A 16953-nucleotide genomic window follows, 5' to 3' on the forward strand; every position below is an offset into this window, starting at 1 on the left:
GAATTTGCTTCCACGTAAACTTACATAGGATTGCACAGTTAATCATTTCCAGAGGGGTCACTGCTAGTCTATAGTTTTGCAGCAAAAACAACAAAGAATCTTGTAGCACCTTAAAGCTGAACTAATTTAGCTTTCCTGGGCTAGAGTCTACTTCATCAGGCGCTTGAAATCTTAATGACATAAAAACATTAGAAGAGTCCTGTGGAGTCAGACCAAGAATTCATATGGTCCAGTATTCTGTTCCCACAGGCCATTTGGTACCAGGATGGCCGCAGCAGGGCCTATTGCTTGTTCCTACTGTCTTTAGTATTCAGATTTTATTTTATTTTATTTTATTTTATTTATTACATTTTTATACCGCCCAAAGCTCTCTGGGCGGTTCACAAAAATTAAAACCATAATAAAACAACCAACAGTCTAAAAACACAAATACAAAATACAGTATAAAAAGCACAACCAGGATAAAACCACGCAGCAAAAATTGATATAAGATTAAAATACAGAGTTAGAACAGTAAAATTTAAATGAAAGTTAAAATTAAGTGTTAAAAGACTGAGAGAATAAAAAGGTCTTCAGCTGGCGACGAAAGGAGTACAGTGTAGGCACCAGGCAGACCTCTCTGGGGAGCTCATTCCACAGCCGGGGTGCCACAGCGGAGAAAGCCCTCCTAATAGCCACCTGCCTCACTTCCTTTGGCGAGGGCTCACGGAGAAGGGCCCCTGTAGATGATCTTAAGGTCTGGGCAGGTACATATGGGAGGAGGTGTTCCTTCAAATAACCTGGCCCCAAACCGTTTAGGGCTTTAAATGTCAATACCAGCACTTTGAATCGGGCCCAGACCTGGACTGGCAGCCAATGAAGTTGTAAAAGGACTGGTGTGCTGTGGTTTCGCCGGCCAGTCCCTGTTAGTAAACGGGCTGCCCTGTTTTGTACCGGCTGAAGCTTCCGGAACGTTTTCGAAGGCAGCCCCACGTATAACACATTGCAGTAATCCAAACGAGAGGTTATCAGAGCATAGATAACTGTACCTAGGCTATCTCTGTCCAGATAAGGGCGTAGTTGGTATATCAACCTATAGTGCTCCCGAACACTATAGTAATATATATAGTCAGAAGACGTGTAGTGCTCCTGAACATGGAGCTTATGGTAGGCATCCTTCTCCTTCTCTTCCTCCGTGATTTGTCCCATGGCCTTTTAAACCCATCTAATCCAGTGGCCATCGCCAGAATTCCATAAACTATGTGTTGAATGAGCAGCTGGATTCTCCTACCACATACTCTGTGGAGAAGCTGTAGCTGTGGAGAAACATCTTATCTTACCACCATTTGACCATTTCCCAAAGCTTCGTGGGGGCCCCAATGTGTTTTCCTATGTGTGGAGTCAGATGAAGTTCTTATCACAGTCATTGTAGACGAGGGCCATGGTTACTGCTGAGTAGGAATTTGAGGGTGACATTGCATGAAGCATTTTTTTTTCTTAACCATAACTTGTGGGGTGATTTTCTTTCTGATTGGCTCGTATTTTCCACTGTGCAGAGAACCCATAGACATGAATTATTCACACCACCAGCTATTGGTACACACCCAGAGGAAAGCAGAAGTAAATTCCAGGTAAAATTAACGTGTTAATGTTGCATAGAACTTGATGGGATGAGTGCTCAGCAGTTAGAGCAACCTTTCCCAACCTGGTACCTTCCAGATGTGTTGGAGTGCAACTCCCATGCTGGCTGGGGATGATGGCAGTTGCAGTCCAACATGTCTGAAGCGCACCAGGTTGGGAATGTGGGAGGGTGACACTCTCCTGTTGTTTGATCACGTACCGTTTTGGGGCTAAAGAGCTCCGTTGGAGATTTTGGGCTTGCATTTCTTGTCCTTTGTCTACAAAGCTATTTTGAAACAAGACTTTAAAAAGTAATTTACAATAGGACATTAGGGTCTGCTCTTTAGAAGGGAAAAAAACCCTTTGTGGATTGTGGTCTATATATCAGTTATATATGACATTATTTCTCATTCGTGGACCTGGTACATGTAGACCTTAACTTATTGTCTATGATTCTAGCTCAAAACTCTAGAAACTCTCTTGGGCAGCTCGGCTAAAGTTGGTGACGTGATTGTTCTCGGGATGATTACCCAGCTCAAGGAGGTAAGTTGTGCTCTGTTGGTGGTTCTTGACTGTGCTGTTCAGTGTTCTGAAGATAATACACGTAATTTGTGTGTATCAGTGTGACTGGGAGAGGGAAGGGAATTGTTGCAGACTATTCAGCTAGTTAGATGTTGGCATAAGCAGGTGTTGTGTTACACAGTGATATGACCTCATGGGGAATATTGAAACTGGATAGCTTGGTCTTACTCACTTTTATCCATATTTTTAAGGGAAAGTTTTTCTTGGAAGATCCTACAGGAGTCGTCCAGCTGGACCTTAGTAAAGCAATATCCTTTAGAAATGAGAGAAACTCACCATTCCTTTCTTGCGTTTCCCTTCTTGATTTTCTATTTGGTTTCTTGTATTCTTGTTTAGAACTCATAGATTCATTATAGTAGTGGTTTTACTTTAATTCATTTTTTTGGGGGGGGGGGCTTTCTTTTAGTTTCATCCAGTAGTGAGAAATTTCCCTTTTTCCCCTCTCCCAAGTCCCCCTCCTAGATGGTCAGCCTGTTGTCTGAGATCTGATCATTTTATTTTTGTACAGCGTCTATTCATCAATCCCTCTGCTTCTAATGTTCAGGTGTGGATGCTGTTGTTTATGTAAGCAAAGTGGTTACCACTGTTTGGTTGAAGACAACAGTATGGCAGAGGGATTAGTGCATGCTGGAGGAGCACGTGGCTGGCTGGCTGGAACAGTGAACAGGAGTACTCCGCACTGCAAGATTTTGTTGCAGATGCAACTATGTATATATTAACTCCTTTTAAAAATAATTCTTGGTGATGATAGTCAGTGAAATTGCTGGAGTGACATACCCTACTTCTTCGATTCTAAGACACACTTTTTTGCCCATATAAACATCTCTAAAAATGGGGTGCGTCTTGGAATCGCGGGTGTGTCTTAGGGATTTTTTTCTGTTGGTGGTACTGAAATTAGTGTGCATCTTACAATCAGTGGCATCTTACAATTGAATAAATACGGTAATTACAAACCTGGAAAGTGAGTCTTCAAAACCACACACCAAAGGTGCTTATACAGCTGCATTTTGCCCATTCAACCATTAGCTTGTTATGAATGTACGCACAACTCTGGTCATAGTATGCAGCCGCCTGGAAATCTGCCTAGAAACAAAAGTGACCTAATCCTATACTTGCTGCTTAGCTGATGTCAAGAACTGTTTCTTGTATATTTTATAGTAGCTTCTTAAGAATTGCACCATGCATCATTACCCCTTTGTGGAGAAGGGCAATAGCTCAGTAGTAGTGCGCGTCCTTTGCATCCAGAAGGCCTCAACAGCAATCCCTGACGTTGGGTCGAAGGGTCGAGAAAGACCCTCCAGGCTGAGATTTTGGAATGCAGTCTTAGGCTAGATGGACCATTGGTCTGACTCCATATAAAGCAGCTTCATATTTTCATAGGTTCTGCATAAATAGGAAGCTGCCTTATACCGAGTCAGACCATTGCCTCATCTAGCCCAGTATCGTCAACATTGGGCCTGTTCAGACAACACGCTAAGCCATGGTTAGTCCACTAGCCCCTTTGCAGCAAATGGTTAATGGGTGAGTTTAACCCGTGATTATCTAGTCACCATGGTTTGGAATGGTTCACATGACACACTAAGTCAGTGATTCCCCAAACTATTTATTTATTTATTTATTTACTTAGAATATTTATATACCGCTCCCCATTGAAAAATTTCAGAGCGGTGTACAAGGTAAAATGTAAATAAAAACAGAATAAAACAGTTAAAACAAAATTTAAAAGAAGCAAAAACAGAAATCCAAGGCTGCACGTTAAAGAAAGGCTTCTTGGAATAAAGATGTTTTCAGGAGGCGCCGAAAGGAGTACAAGGTTGGCGCCTGCCTGACCTCCAGAGGCAGGGAGTTCCACAGGAAGGGCGCCACCACGCTGAAGGCTCTTCCCCTGGTGGATTCCAATCGGAGGATGGATCTACGTGGAACCACCAGGAGCAGGCCCTCGGATGACCTCAGTGACTGGGCAGGTTGATAAGGGAGAAGGCGCTCTCTCAGGTATCCTGGTCCCAAGTTGTTTAGAGCTTTTTCAGGTAACTGCCCCCTTGGTTCCACAAACTCATGCCCAGCGCCCCCTACCCTACCCTATAAAAATCATTATTCAGAATAGTGGTTTTCAACGACCCACTAAGAAAAATAATAATAAAATTCAAAACAGTAACAATTAATTGAATATTTATTCAAAATCCAATTACATTTTTTTAGTTTATTCAGTTAAACATAATTGATGAACTTGATCCACTGATATCATCTTTTCAAAGTCTGATAGTCATTTGGCAGGAATATTAGATATCACATTTAGTAACTAGGGTAGAGGACCTCTCTATTCTGTAAATCCTTAATGCGATGGATGGGCTTGATGAAGTGATACCCGTTTCCCAATGTCTGGTTTAAAGTCACTTAACATGAGTCTTAAATCACCACGTTTAGTAATCTGGAATCGATTTCTTTGCTTGGAGAGAAGTAGGCAGACTACACTAAAACCACATTCCACCAAATATGATGTTGGAGATGCAACCAGGAGCTTCTGAACCACTCTCCATAGTGCAGGATAGTGATCAGAAATGTCCTTCTGTAACCAAAACTCCTGGTACGATTTCTTAAACTTTGGCTTCAGCTCAATGTCATTCTGTCGCTCAATTGGCCCTTTTAAAGGGGAAGCACCTGTCTTAGGCTTGCCGAGGGAGGGAGGAAAAAGAGAGCGAATGCCTCTGTTTTGCAGCCGGCGTGGCGGGGCACACCAAGCAGGGCATGTCTCTTCATTAGCGTTTTGGTGCTTTTGAAACATTTCAATTCACCATTAAAAGGACTCTTCTTAAACGGTATTAATACATGTGTGGATTCTTCCCCTACATGGCTTTGGGACCAAACTACATTCTCTCATAAAAATGTCCCTGGGTTTTAAGACCTTCTGGAGAGGTGCTTCTCGGAAAAGACCACCTCGAGCGCCCCCCTGCCGCCCCTTTGCCTCTTAGCGCCCCCCCCGCCACCCCCTTTCCTCTTAATGCCCCTCTATGCAATCCCACCCACCCCAAGGGGGCAGTACCACCCCCTTTGGGAACCACTGCACTAAGTCATGGTTCACACGACACTCATAAGCCATAATGTTTTGCTCAAAGTGCTTAACTAGTATGGCTTAGCGTGTCGTCTGAGCAGGGTTATTGACTGGTAGCGGCAGCGGCTCTCCAAGGTTTCAGCCCTACCTAGATATGCCGGAGATTGAGCTTGGGGCCTTCTGCGTGCAAAGAATATGCTCTGACGCTGACCTATGGCCTCAGCTATTCATAAAGGGGATTTCAGAATAACATGCAAGTGGATGAGAACGAGCAAAAAGCTAAAAAGGTGAAAGGCCGTGTTTAAAGTTTGTGTACGCATTCACTACAGAAGAAGCACTTAACATTTGTGGAAAAGGTTATGTATTTCATTTCCACAAACTCCTCTCCATGTTGCCAAAAATTAATAATAGTAATTAGTGTGGTAAAGCCCCCCCCCCACCAAATGCCTCTTCTAAAAATGGAGGAGTTCAGAAAAGGAGCCATGGAGATCACAGAGCTACTATGGTTTATGAAGGTGGCTTGTTACCCTAAACCTAAACCATAGTTAACTACATTTTAGGGCTCAGATGTAATGATAAACTGTGGTTAGTTGAAACAAAAGCCACAGCTTGCAATCTCCTTCGTACAGCCGCACCAGGGCGGTGGGGGAGCGCATGGGCCTCAGGCTCACGCATGTGTCTGAACTAGTTCATTGTGTATTCATTCCTACTTTGGTTGCTGTATCGTGAGGTAACTGAGTTTTCCAGCTAGGTATTTGGGAGTCTTCATCTAAAACAGCCTTCCTCAACCTGGGACGCTCCAGATGTGTTGGACTGCATCTCCCAGAATTCTGGGAGTTGTAGTCCAACACATCTGGAGCATCCCAGGTTGAGGAAGGCTGATCTAAAATGTGATGGGTTGAGACAATTTACTGGGGATAAAAATGAATTTACCTCTAGCAATGCAAGGGGCTAGATGGCAACCACCTCTGGTTAAAACCTGCTACCCCCATTCCTGGATTAAGATGCTGCAAAGCCTGAAGATTTATGCTGCCTAGTTAAAAAGAATGCCTTCCTTAACTGCTTTGTACCAGTTCCACAGTGGCTTATATACAGAGTCATGTTTTGTTTTAACAGAAGGTAAGGCGAACATTTTTCTTCTGAAGCTTTTCTCCTTTCAGTAAGGTCAGATTTACAGTACAATGAGTTCCAGGCAGTTTGGTCCATAAGTCATATCAGCTATTACAACAACTCACTGCTGTTCCTGTGATATACATCCAGGGATATGAATGGGGGTGGGTGGGCAGGCATTGTCAGTGGGGTGGGAAGAACAGGATTGCACCTGCTGAATGCCTCTAGTGTGGGCTCTCCCACACTAGAAGCATTCAAGAGGCAGCTGGACAACCATCTCAGGGATGCTTTAGGGTGGATTTTTGCATTGAGCAGGGGGTTGGACTCGATGACCTTAGAGGCCCCTTCCAACTCTTCTATGATTCTATGACCTTGTCTCTGTATTGCTCAAAAGCTGTGATCAGAGCCAATACAGATACAGTCTATGCACACAATCTCTACACTTCCACAGAATTCAGATCATAGAATCATAGAATAGCAGAGTTGGAAGGGGCCTACAAGGCCATCAAGTCCAACCCCCTGCTCAATGCAGGAATCCACCCTAAAGCATCCCTGACAGGTGGTTGTCCAGCTGCCTCTTGAAGGCCTCTAGTGTGGGAGAGCCCACAACCTCCCTAGGGAACTGATTCCATTGTCGTACTGCTTTAACAGTCAGGAAGTTTTTCCTGATGTCCAGCTGGAATCTGGACATTGCGCAGACATTGCTCAGACAGATTGCTCAGACAGAGCACATATGTCTACAGCTTCTGCATGAGTAAGCTCTGTTCAAAGCTTTGGATCAGCATGTGGATATGGGGGCAGGGTCGGCATGTGTGGTCCTGCTTTCCTCTGTACACATGTTCATAACTCCAGAGATGTCGCATAAACAGGGCTATCAGATGAAATTATAAACTAGAACTTTAGCCAGCATGGATGCTTGTGACCCCATTTCAAGCTATTGTGCTTGATATTGTACAAGAGGCAGTTCAGAAGGCAGTTTATGTAAGAGCTGCCTGGAACCCAAAACTCATATCAGAGCCTTTCAAAAGGACAATGAGGTTGAATTGATAAAGATGTTTGTTCATTTTAACAGTCCATAAACTCCTGATGATAAATATATTTGCTTTATTTTTATAAAAAATGTTTTATCTAAAGAGACAAAAAGAACCTTGCATTGTAGCCAGTTTTCCTATACACAGTGGATTGCTGAGAATAGCTACCTTTCTGCCCAACTAAGTTCTGTGTAATTGGAACGTTTACATACTTCATTGTCAACAAAAACTGGTTCAAAAGCACAACTCCCTTATTGTATTACATTTTCTTGGTGGTGAACATGGCTGTAGCGGGGCGTACCCAAAATGATGATCGCAATAGTAATGTGCCCAAACAAAGATGTTAAGTTATAGTTAGAGTCACAAATATTTGGAGGCACAAGAATTGCTACCATGACTCTATTGTATATTGGATCAAATCAAATTTATTTATTTATTTATTTATTTATTGCATTTCTATACCGCCCAATAGCCAAAGCTCTCGGTTTACAAAATTAAGACAATTCAAGTATAAAACAACAGTATAAAACCATAATATAAAATACAATATAAAAGCACAACCAAGATAAAAACAGCAGCAATGCAAAAATACAAATTTAAAACACCAAGTTCAAATTAATTTATAGACTATTAAAATACTGGGAGAATAAAAAGGTCTTCACCTGGCGTCTAAAAGAATATAATGTAGGTGCCAAGCGAACTTCCTTAGGCAGCTCATTCCACAGCTGGGGTGCCACAGCAGAGAATCATAGAATAGCAGAGTTGGAAGGGGCCTACAAGGCCATCGAGTCCAACCCCCTGCTCAATGCAGGAATCCACTCTAAAGCATCCCTGACAGAGGGTTGTCCAGCTGCCTCTTGAATGCCTCTAGTGTGGGAGAGAAAAGGCCCTCACTTCCTTTGGCAGGGGCTCGTGAAGAAGGACCCCTGAGGATGACTTTAGGGTCCGGGCAGGTACATATGGGGCACAGGGGGTGTTTCCCGTTCTCTCTTCCCCTCTGTTTGGATGGCCCCCTACCATCCAGAGTAGATTTGGGTTGGCATGGTGATGGGGTGTTGGTCTGCATCAAGGGGAGGGGGATTGTTATACTGGAGAAAGGACATCATTGGATTTAAGACAATGCATTAAGATGCTAAGTGTCTTGGTGAAACTTTACTAGGAGGCTCCCAGGCTTGGGTTTAAGCGTGGAATCTCTGTGCTGCATTCACTCACTTTTTTCTGTATGATGCAATCATCTGATCATTGTCATCCTGTTTTCCCTGTGTTTCTTCCGTCTTTTCAGAAAACAAAGAAAATCCAATCTTTTTCTTAAAAATGGAAGTGAAGTCTAATTGCTATATGTGTATTATTTATTTATTTATTTATTTATTTTTATAAATAGCCAAAGCTCCCTGGGCGGTTCGCAAAAATTAAAACCCTTCAAAGTAAAAAACAAACAGTATAAAAACATGATATAAAATACAATATAAAAGCACAACCAGGATAAAATCATCAGCAGTGCAGAAATACAAATTTAAAATACAAATTTAAAACAGCAAAGTTAAAATTAAATTTATAGACTGTTAAAATGCTGAGAGAATAAAAAGGTCTTCACCTGGCGTCTGAAAGAATATAGTGTAGGTGCCAGGCAAACCTCCTTAGGGAGCTCAAATTTATAACATAATATGCCTATGGCACTTCTTTTAAAATCTTTTATTAAAGAATGGGGTTTTAACGTGAGCAGTGATGTATCAGAATAGTAAACCTATCACAACTCAGCCCACATCTATTATAACCTTTTTTTGTGGAGGGGGGGTTGGGTTGGGCCATTTTTAATATTACTTAAACATTTACTAGCTAGAATTTTTTTAAAAATGAAAGAGGTATAGTGCTATAACACCATAATAGTATAATAATTTTGTGTTATGGTTTTTTTAGTGCTATAACAGAATAATGCTATTTTTAAAAATTATTATTATTATTATTATTTATTTATATAGCGCCATCAATGTACATGGTGCTGTACAGATTATACACAGTAAATAGCAAGACCCTGCCGCATAGGCTTACAATCTAATAAAGTTGCAGTAAACAATAAGGAGGGAAAGAGAATGCAAACAGGCACAGGGAAGTGTAAACAGGGTGAAGCTAACAGTATAGAGTCAGAACAAACTCAATATTTAAAAGCTATAGGGAAAAGAAAAGTTTTTAGCTGAGTTTTAAAAGCTGTGATTGAGTTAGTAGTTCTCAAGTGTTCTGGAAGAGCGTTCCAGGCGTAAGGGGCAGCAGAAGAAAAAGGACGAAGCCGAGTAAGGGAAGTGGAGGTCCTTGGGCAGGCGAGAAGCATGGCATCAGAGGAGCGGAGAGCACGAGCGGGGGAATAGTGTGAGATGAGAGAGGAGAGATAGGCCGTGAAAAGCTTTGAAGGTCAACAGGAGAAGTTTATATTGGATTCTGGAGTGAATTGGGAGCTAATGAAGAGATTTCAGAAGTGGAGTGACATGGTCAGAGCGGCGGGCCAAGAAGATGATCTTAGCGGCAGAGTGGTGGACAGAGACCAGCGGATTGATGTGAGATGAAGGAAGGCCAGAGAGAAGAAGGTTGCAGTAGTCCAACCGAGAGATAACCAGTGCGTGAACGAGAGTCTTGGCAGAAGAGACAGACAAAAATGGTCGAATCCTGGCAATATTATACAGGAAGAAACGTCAGGATTTAGCTACTGCCTCAATATGAGGAACAAAGGAGAGCGAGGAATCAACTATAAAGCCAAGACTACGAGCTTCCTTGACCGGAGAGAGCGTGACATCGTTGACAGTAAGAGAGAATGAGAGGTGAGGAGAAGGTTTAGGAGGAAAAACAAGCATTTCAGTTTTTGCCATATTACGTTTCAAACGACGATGAAGCAGCCAGGCTGAGATATCTGAAAGACATGCCGAGATACGATCGTGAACATCAGGAGAGAGTTCCGGAGATGAGAGATATAATTGTGTATCATCGGCATACAGGTGATATTGGAGGCCATGAGATTGAATAAGCTTACCCAAGGGCAGCATGTATAAAGAAAACAACAATAGGCCAAGCACCGAGCCTTGCGGAACCTCTACTGAAAGGGGAAAAGAGGAGGACGAGCTGCCATTAGCCGACACGCTGAAAGAGCGACCCTCTAGATAGGAGGCGAACCAGTTATATACAGAGCCACAGAGTCCAAGGTCATGGAGGGAATCTAAGAGAAGATCGTGATCAACCGTGTCAAAGGCCGCAGTTAGATCAAGAAGAATAAGAACGGAATAATGGCCTTTAGACTTGGCAGTAAGAAGATCATTGGTGATCTTGGTAAGGGCTGTTTCAGTGGAATGCAAAGGACGGAATCCAGATTGAAAGGGATCCAGAGCGGAGTTACTAGAGAGAAAGTCAAGACAACGAGAGTAGACCACACGTTCCAGAATCTTTGAGACAAGGGGCAACAGAGAGACAGGTCGGTAGTTAGACAGAGATAGTCGATCAAGAGTGGGTTTTTTGAGAATGGGAGAGACTGTAGCATGTTTAAAAGAAGAAGGAAATGAACCAGAGGACAGAGAAGAATTAATGATGTGAAGCAAGGACGGGAGGATAGCGGGGATAAGATTAATAAAGACGCGAGAGGGAATCGGATCACGGGAACAAGTGGAAGGCTTCGACGGAAGGGAACGCCGAGAGAGTTGCAGGAGGAACTGACAGGTGAGGGACAGGAGCTGGAAGCGGAGCAGAGCTGGCTAGATCGGAGCGAATAGTTTGGATTTTAGCATTGAAGAAAGAGGCAAAGTCATTGGCAGACAGAGAGGCGGGGAGAGATGTTGGATTAGGCTTCAGAAGAGAATTGAAGGACTCGAAGAGCTGCTGAGGGTGCCTAGCATTTGACTGGATCAACGTTGAGTAGTGCTGTTGTTTGGCCAGTGAAATGGCAGAAGAGAAGGAGGAGAGAACAAATTTGTAATGGACAAAGTCCGCCCAGTCCTTGGTCTTACGCCACAGGCGTTCGGCTGCCCGGGAACAAGAGCGAAAATGATTTTTAAAAATCTTTACTGTCACTAATATTTTGGTGATGACAAAAATGTTTTTTTTTAAAAAATTTTTTGGGGAAATTAGTGCTACAGTGTTGTGGTGATACTGTGCTATACCTCTCTTTCATTAAAAAAAAAACCATCTAGTTAGGAAGGTGTTTTTTGTGGTATTTTTTATTTATTTTATTTTTATTTATTACATTTTTATACCGCCCAATAGCTGAATCTCTCTGGGCAGTTCACAAAAATTAAAACCATTGAGAACATAATAAAACATCCAACAATTTAAAAACCCAAATACAAAATACAGTATAAAAAGCGCAACCAGGATAATTAAACTATCAAGTAATGTTTCTCACCTGCCCAAGGGTCTCTCCTTCCCTTGCTCGGCTTCGTCCATTTTCTTCCGCTGCCCCTTACGCCTGGAACGCTCTTCCAGAACATTTGCGAACTACAAGTTCAATCGCAGTTTTTAAAGCTCAGCTAAATACTTTTCTTTTTTCTAAAGCTTTTAGAACTTGACTTTGTTCTGACTTTTATACTGCCTGTTTGGTGCATTCTCTTCCCCTCCTTATTGTTTTGTTATGATTCTATTAGAATGTAAGCCTATGCGGCAGGGTTTGGCTATTTTATTGTTTTACTCTGTACAGCACCATGTACACGGATGGTGCTATATATAATAATAATAATAATAATAATAATAATAATAATAATAATAATAGAATCATAGCATGACTTTCACCACAAAAGTTGTAATGAATTTGTGCTTAGCACCAAACAGCTCCCACCCATGGCAGCTATGGTACAGACAAGACATAGTGGATGTGCACATAATTAAAGCACAATGCTCCTGATAGTGTAAAATATTAATTGCAATTTTGCTTACAATGTTAGCGCACTAGGAGCTGACAGTCTTGAAACAATCCAGTTGTACAGGTCCCACTTTGCTGTGGACCGGCCCAGCTGTTTGAAAATTTAAACTGCATTCATTTCTTTCAATATATTAACAATCTTATTGCAATGTTTCTTATATCACATCTTCCAAGTTTTTATTGGATGCAAGTCCGTATGCAGTAACTTTTAAATGACTTTTTGGCTGGAAAGAAGGCTATGTGTTGAGCTGATATGGAACAGACAATCAGAAGTATGATTAGAATTCAAAGTTAAGGTGCTTCTTATAGTAAGGGTGGATTAATAAATAAAATTTGATATTGAGGAATGGCCATACTTAGAAGGAAACCATTGAGCAGCAATACTTGAACAATTGTTTTCGGGGGGAAAGCTGGTTGCATTTAAACTTGAGTCCGAGAGAAAAAGAATGTGTAATAAGTTACGAAAGGCTGACATAGTGATTGGATGATGTCATATTTGCTGCCTGTGCTTTCTAAAATAATGGGAATAAGTTGGATATAAAATACGGTATATCATGTTCTCACCTTGATCAGTGATCGTGCTGATTTTATTTCCTAGGGTGGTATGAAGATGAAGTGTTTCATGTCAATGCCTTTGGGTTTCCTCCTACAGAATCTTCTGCTACAACTAGGTATCTTATATTCTATTTCTAAATGCCAGGGAGGAGTGTCTGTGCTTATGGAGCCAAAATGGTATTGTCAGATTGGGGGAACCTTAAGGTGTGAAGAAGTTTGAAAACCCTTATCTGTTATATTATTATTATTATTATTATTATTATTATTATTATTAATTTATTTATATATCACCATCAGTGCACATGGTGCTGTACAGAGTAAAACAGTAAATAGCAAGGCCCTGCCGCATAGGCTTACATTCTAATATAACCTGGGTCTCTGACCTGGGCCTTCTCAGGGCCTCTCCCTGGCTGCAGAACTCCCTGCTAGTATTTGCTTTTTATGCTGCAGGGCATATTATGGAAACACAAACTTTTTTGGAGGGCCTTCTTCAATCTCCGTAAAAGCTTCTGCCAAACTGAAACAGCTGGAGGAAGAAAATGAGGATGCCATGTTCGTGTTCCTTTCAGATGTTTGGTTGGACCAAGCGGAAGTTTTAGAAAAGCTTCGCATGATGTTCTCAGGTAGCTTTGTCGATCCATATCTGTCTGCTGGAAAGGCTGAAGTATTTATTTATTTATTTTTATTACAGTATACTGCCACATAGCTGAAGCTCTCTGGGCGGTTTACAAAAAGAATTGAGGGCCGTTTAGTTTTTTAAAAAAGCCAATTTAAGAGGAGATATGATTGAGGTTTATACAGTTCACAGTGGTGTGGTTTTTTTTATTTTCCCCAGTGTGATGTAGTGGCTAAAGTGTCGGACTGGGAGTTGGGAGATCCGGGTTCTAATCCCCACTTGGCCATGGAAACCTACTGGGTGACTTTGGGCCAGTCACAAACTCTCAGCCCAACCTACCTCACAGGGTTGTTGTTGTAAGGATAAAATGGAAAGAAGAAGGATTATGTACACCGCCTTGGGTTCCTTAGTGGAAAAAAGGTGGGATATAAATCTATTAATAAATAAATAAATAAATAAATTTCACACTAGAACTTAAGTCTGCCAAAAAGTTTGATTGGAAGGAGCTTCAAGTCAGATAAAAGCATATGAAACAAGGGAATTATGGAACCGGCTGCCATAAGAGGCAGCGATTGCTAGGATCCCACAAATTTTTGCTGGCTTTTCCCTGATCTTGCGCCTGGGTGCCACAATAGCTATATGGAACCTCCATGGGCAGAGGCAGTGTACCTCTAAATACCAGCTGCTTGGGGCCAAAAGCAGTGAGCGGCTATTGCTTCCATGCACTGCATGGAAAAGTTTGGTTAATCATGAGACTAGATTTAGCAGGACTCTGAAGAATATTTTGTAATGGTTATCCTAGCTGGCCACCCTGAAAGTTGTTTAAATAAGCTCTTTTGTATAAATGAGGCAAAAGGTGTGTTTGGATGGATGAGGTTTTTACTCGCAGAGTTTTTCATTTTTATTTTTTTTGCCTTTTCCTACCCAGTGCTCACTTGTTTGGGTAAATCTATAGCTATTTAGGTTTTTTTGGCCTTTTTTCTGCTCTGTGCTCGTAGCGCATACAGATCTGGTCTGTGAGGGGGGTAGATAAAACACAGATACAGGCAATGGAATCCTTGCTACAAGCGGATAGCCTAGCCATGTGTGGTGTGTGTGTAATTCATGGGATTTTTGTTTTATTAAAGAAGACATGTGGTGCACGGCACTGGCAAGGAGGGGCACACATCTTCCACACATTCCGAATGGGAATAACGGTCTTTGTTTCTCCAACCAGGTTATTCCTCCATGCCTCCAACTTGCTTTTTCTTCTGCGGGAACTTTTCTTCAGCTCCGTATGGAAAAAAACAAATTCAGTCACTGAAAGGTACTTGGGGTCAGCCACTTTGCTGCCTTTATGAATTAGTCGTAGATTAGTTTAACAATTTTTTTTCTTTGTTAAAAGTTAATATTTGAGAGATAGTAACACTTAGACCTAGTTTGAAAAGAAATCATCATCAGCTGAATTGGAGTTATGTGAGGGGTTTATCCAGCAGTAATGACTGACGTTTGCACTGTGAGGAAATGTATGTGCTGTGAAAGAGAGATCAGGAATTCCGTCCACTGCAGTGTGTGACAAAATTCCTCATGCCAGATGAGTCTCTTAAGCCATACGGGGCAGGGTGCCGAAAATGTTTGGACCTGTGGGTGTATTTGGGGATTTAAGAAACTGCTGTGGGCACTACTACAAATGGCTCCCATGGAGGATGTGGCAAGTCACATAATGGCTGCTGTGGGAGCCTAGCTAGACAAAAGGTGGGGTGGGGGAGAGAAATAGTATGGCTAGAGGTTGGGAGGAAGGGAGAAGCAGAGTTGCTTCATAGAATCATAGAATAGTAGAGTTGGAAGGGGCCTACAGGGCCCATCAAATCCAACCTCAATGCAGGAATCCACCTGGCCCGCCCGGTCTTCTTCCATCCACATAGACCTTTCTCCTTTGTGCGTGCTCTCTCTCTCTCTTCCCAGTCTTTAATCTCGGTATTTCTCTCCCCCAAACCTTTTCCTTGGTATTTCTCTCTCTTCCCCATTCCTAGACTATTTTTTGTCTCCCTTCCTAGCCTTGCTTTTTCTCTCCACTCACTCTTTTATCTGGCTGTTTCTCTTCAGTCCCAGTCTCTGGCCTCGCTGTTTTTCTTCCCCCACCTCTTTACTTCACTGTTTCTCCCCCTTCCTACTCTCTAGCCTCCCCTCTCCCCCTTTGCCTTGCGTTCTCTTCCTGCCTGCTGAACAGCTGATCAGCAGCAGTTTCATAGAATCATAAAATAGCAGAGTAGGAAGGGGCCTACAAGGCCATCGAGTCCAACCCCGTTTCAGGAACAGGAAGGAGAACTCAGCACCCTAACATGTTTCAATTTATTTTTTTTAAGGACGCAGGGAGTGAAGAGTTTAGTGGGTGCCAGTGGAGGTGCCTGCAGGTGTTATGGTGCCCCTGGATGTCATGCTGGGGACCTCTGATCTAGGGTGATGAGGGGCTCCAGTGTTGCAAGAGTTTAAAATGAGGAATTAATCTCTAAAAACACAGTCTTGGGCCTCATCTACACCAAGCGGGATATTGCACTATGAAAGTGGTATGAAAGCGGTATATAAAAGGCAGGAGCCTCACGACTGCTTTACAGCGGGATTGAAATGCACTGACAACTGTTTTGGCCCATTGACACGTACCATAGACCGCTTTCACAGTGCTATATCCTGCTCGGTGTGGCTCCTGCCTTTTATATACCGCTTTCATAGTGCAATATCCTGCTCGGTGTAGATTAGGCCCTGGTTTTCAGATTGGGAGAATTCAAAGCATGAAAGGCATAGCTCTTCATATTTGCCTTCAGAACCTTGAGCGATTCATAATAGGCTGAGGGTCAGTCTTTTAGGCTTTGCACTCTAATCATGGGCTGTTTTAAGGGGGGGGAAATAACAGGCGCTCGGCACAACCACTGCTCAGTGCTGAATAGTTAGGAAACCTGTGGATAAGGCAAGAAAACATAGGCGTAACTAGACAGTTTCACAGGAAACCTTTTACTGTTGCTCCTCTAGGTTCCTTGAAAGCCCTTGCAGACATAATATGTGAATATCCCAGTATCCATGAGCGGTATGTGCTGCATTATTATTTGTTCAGTGAAAAATCTTAATAGAACATATGTGCTCTACATTTATCAGTTAGAAAACATTCTAACTTTGCAAAATATTAATTGCACTTAGAAAAAACATTGTGTTCATGCATACTCTGTGTGTGTGTGTGTGTGTGTTACATTTTAATAAGTTACCAAAAAGCTCATTGTTCCTGGTGTCTTCTATTCAGCCGCATATTAAGAACAGTGCAGGTGTTAGCTGGAAAATTCCAAAAGAGCACTGGTCCCTCCTGCACTTGTCAGACCTGTATTTGGCCTACCAAGTTCCCCCCCCCCATCCCGTGCGCTTTATATGGCTAAGGTGTTGGACTGGGAATTGGGAGATCTGGGTTCTAGTCCCCACTCGGCCATGGAAACGCACTGGGTGACTTTGGGCCAGTCACATACTCTCAGCCCCAACCTATGTACGCCACCTTGGG

At 42.4% G+C, this 16953-nt stretch overlaps 1 protein-coding gene across 4 annotated transcripts in view; it reads left to right on the top strand.

The window, feature by feature from the left end:
* The window catches only part of POLE2 (DNA polymerase epsilon 2, accessory subunit), a 33166-nt gene that overhangs the window by 8571 nt on the left and 7642 nt on the right, over positions 1–16953 (top strand). For all 4 annotated transcript variants that reach the window (XM_063118284.1, XM_063118285.1, XM_063118286.1 and 1 more), the window contains exons 6-13: positions 1536–1610; positions 2059–2142; positions 2373–2429; positions 6301–6349; positions 12861–12933; positions 13268–13440; positions 14650–14739; positions 16440–16494. In XM_063118284.1, coding sequence (XP_062974354.1) covers positions 1536–1610; positions 2059–2142; positions 2373–2429; positions 6301–6349; positions 12861–12933; positions 13268–13440; positions 14650–14739; positions 16440–16494 — 656 coding nt within the window. The remainder of the gene's footprint in view (positions 1–1535; positions 1611–2058; positions 2143–2372; positions 2430–6300; positions 6350–12860; positions 12934–13267; positions 13441–14649; positions 14740–16439; positions 16495–16953) is intronic.

Source organism: Elgaria multicarinata, chromosome 2 (assembly GCF_023053635.1).
Source record: "Elgaria multicarinata webbii isolate HBS135686 ecotype San Diego chromosome 2, rElgMul1.1.pri, whole genome shotgun sequence".
In the NCBI taxonomy this organism is placed as follows: domain Eukaryota; kingdom Metazoa; phylum Chordata; class Lepidosauria; order Squamata; family Anguidae; genus Elgaria; species Elgaria multicarinata.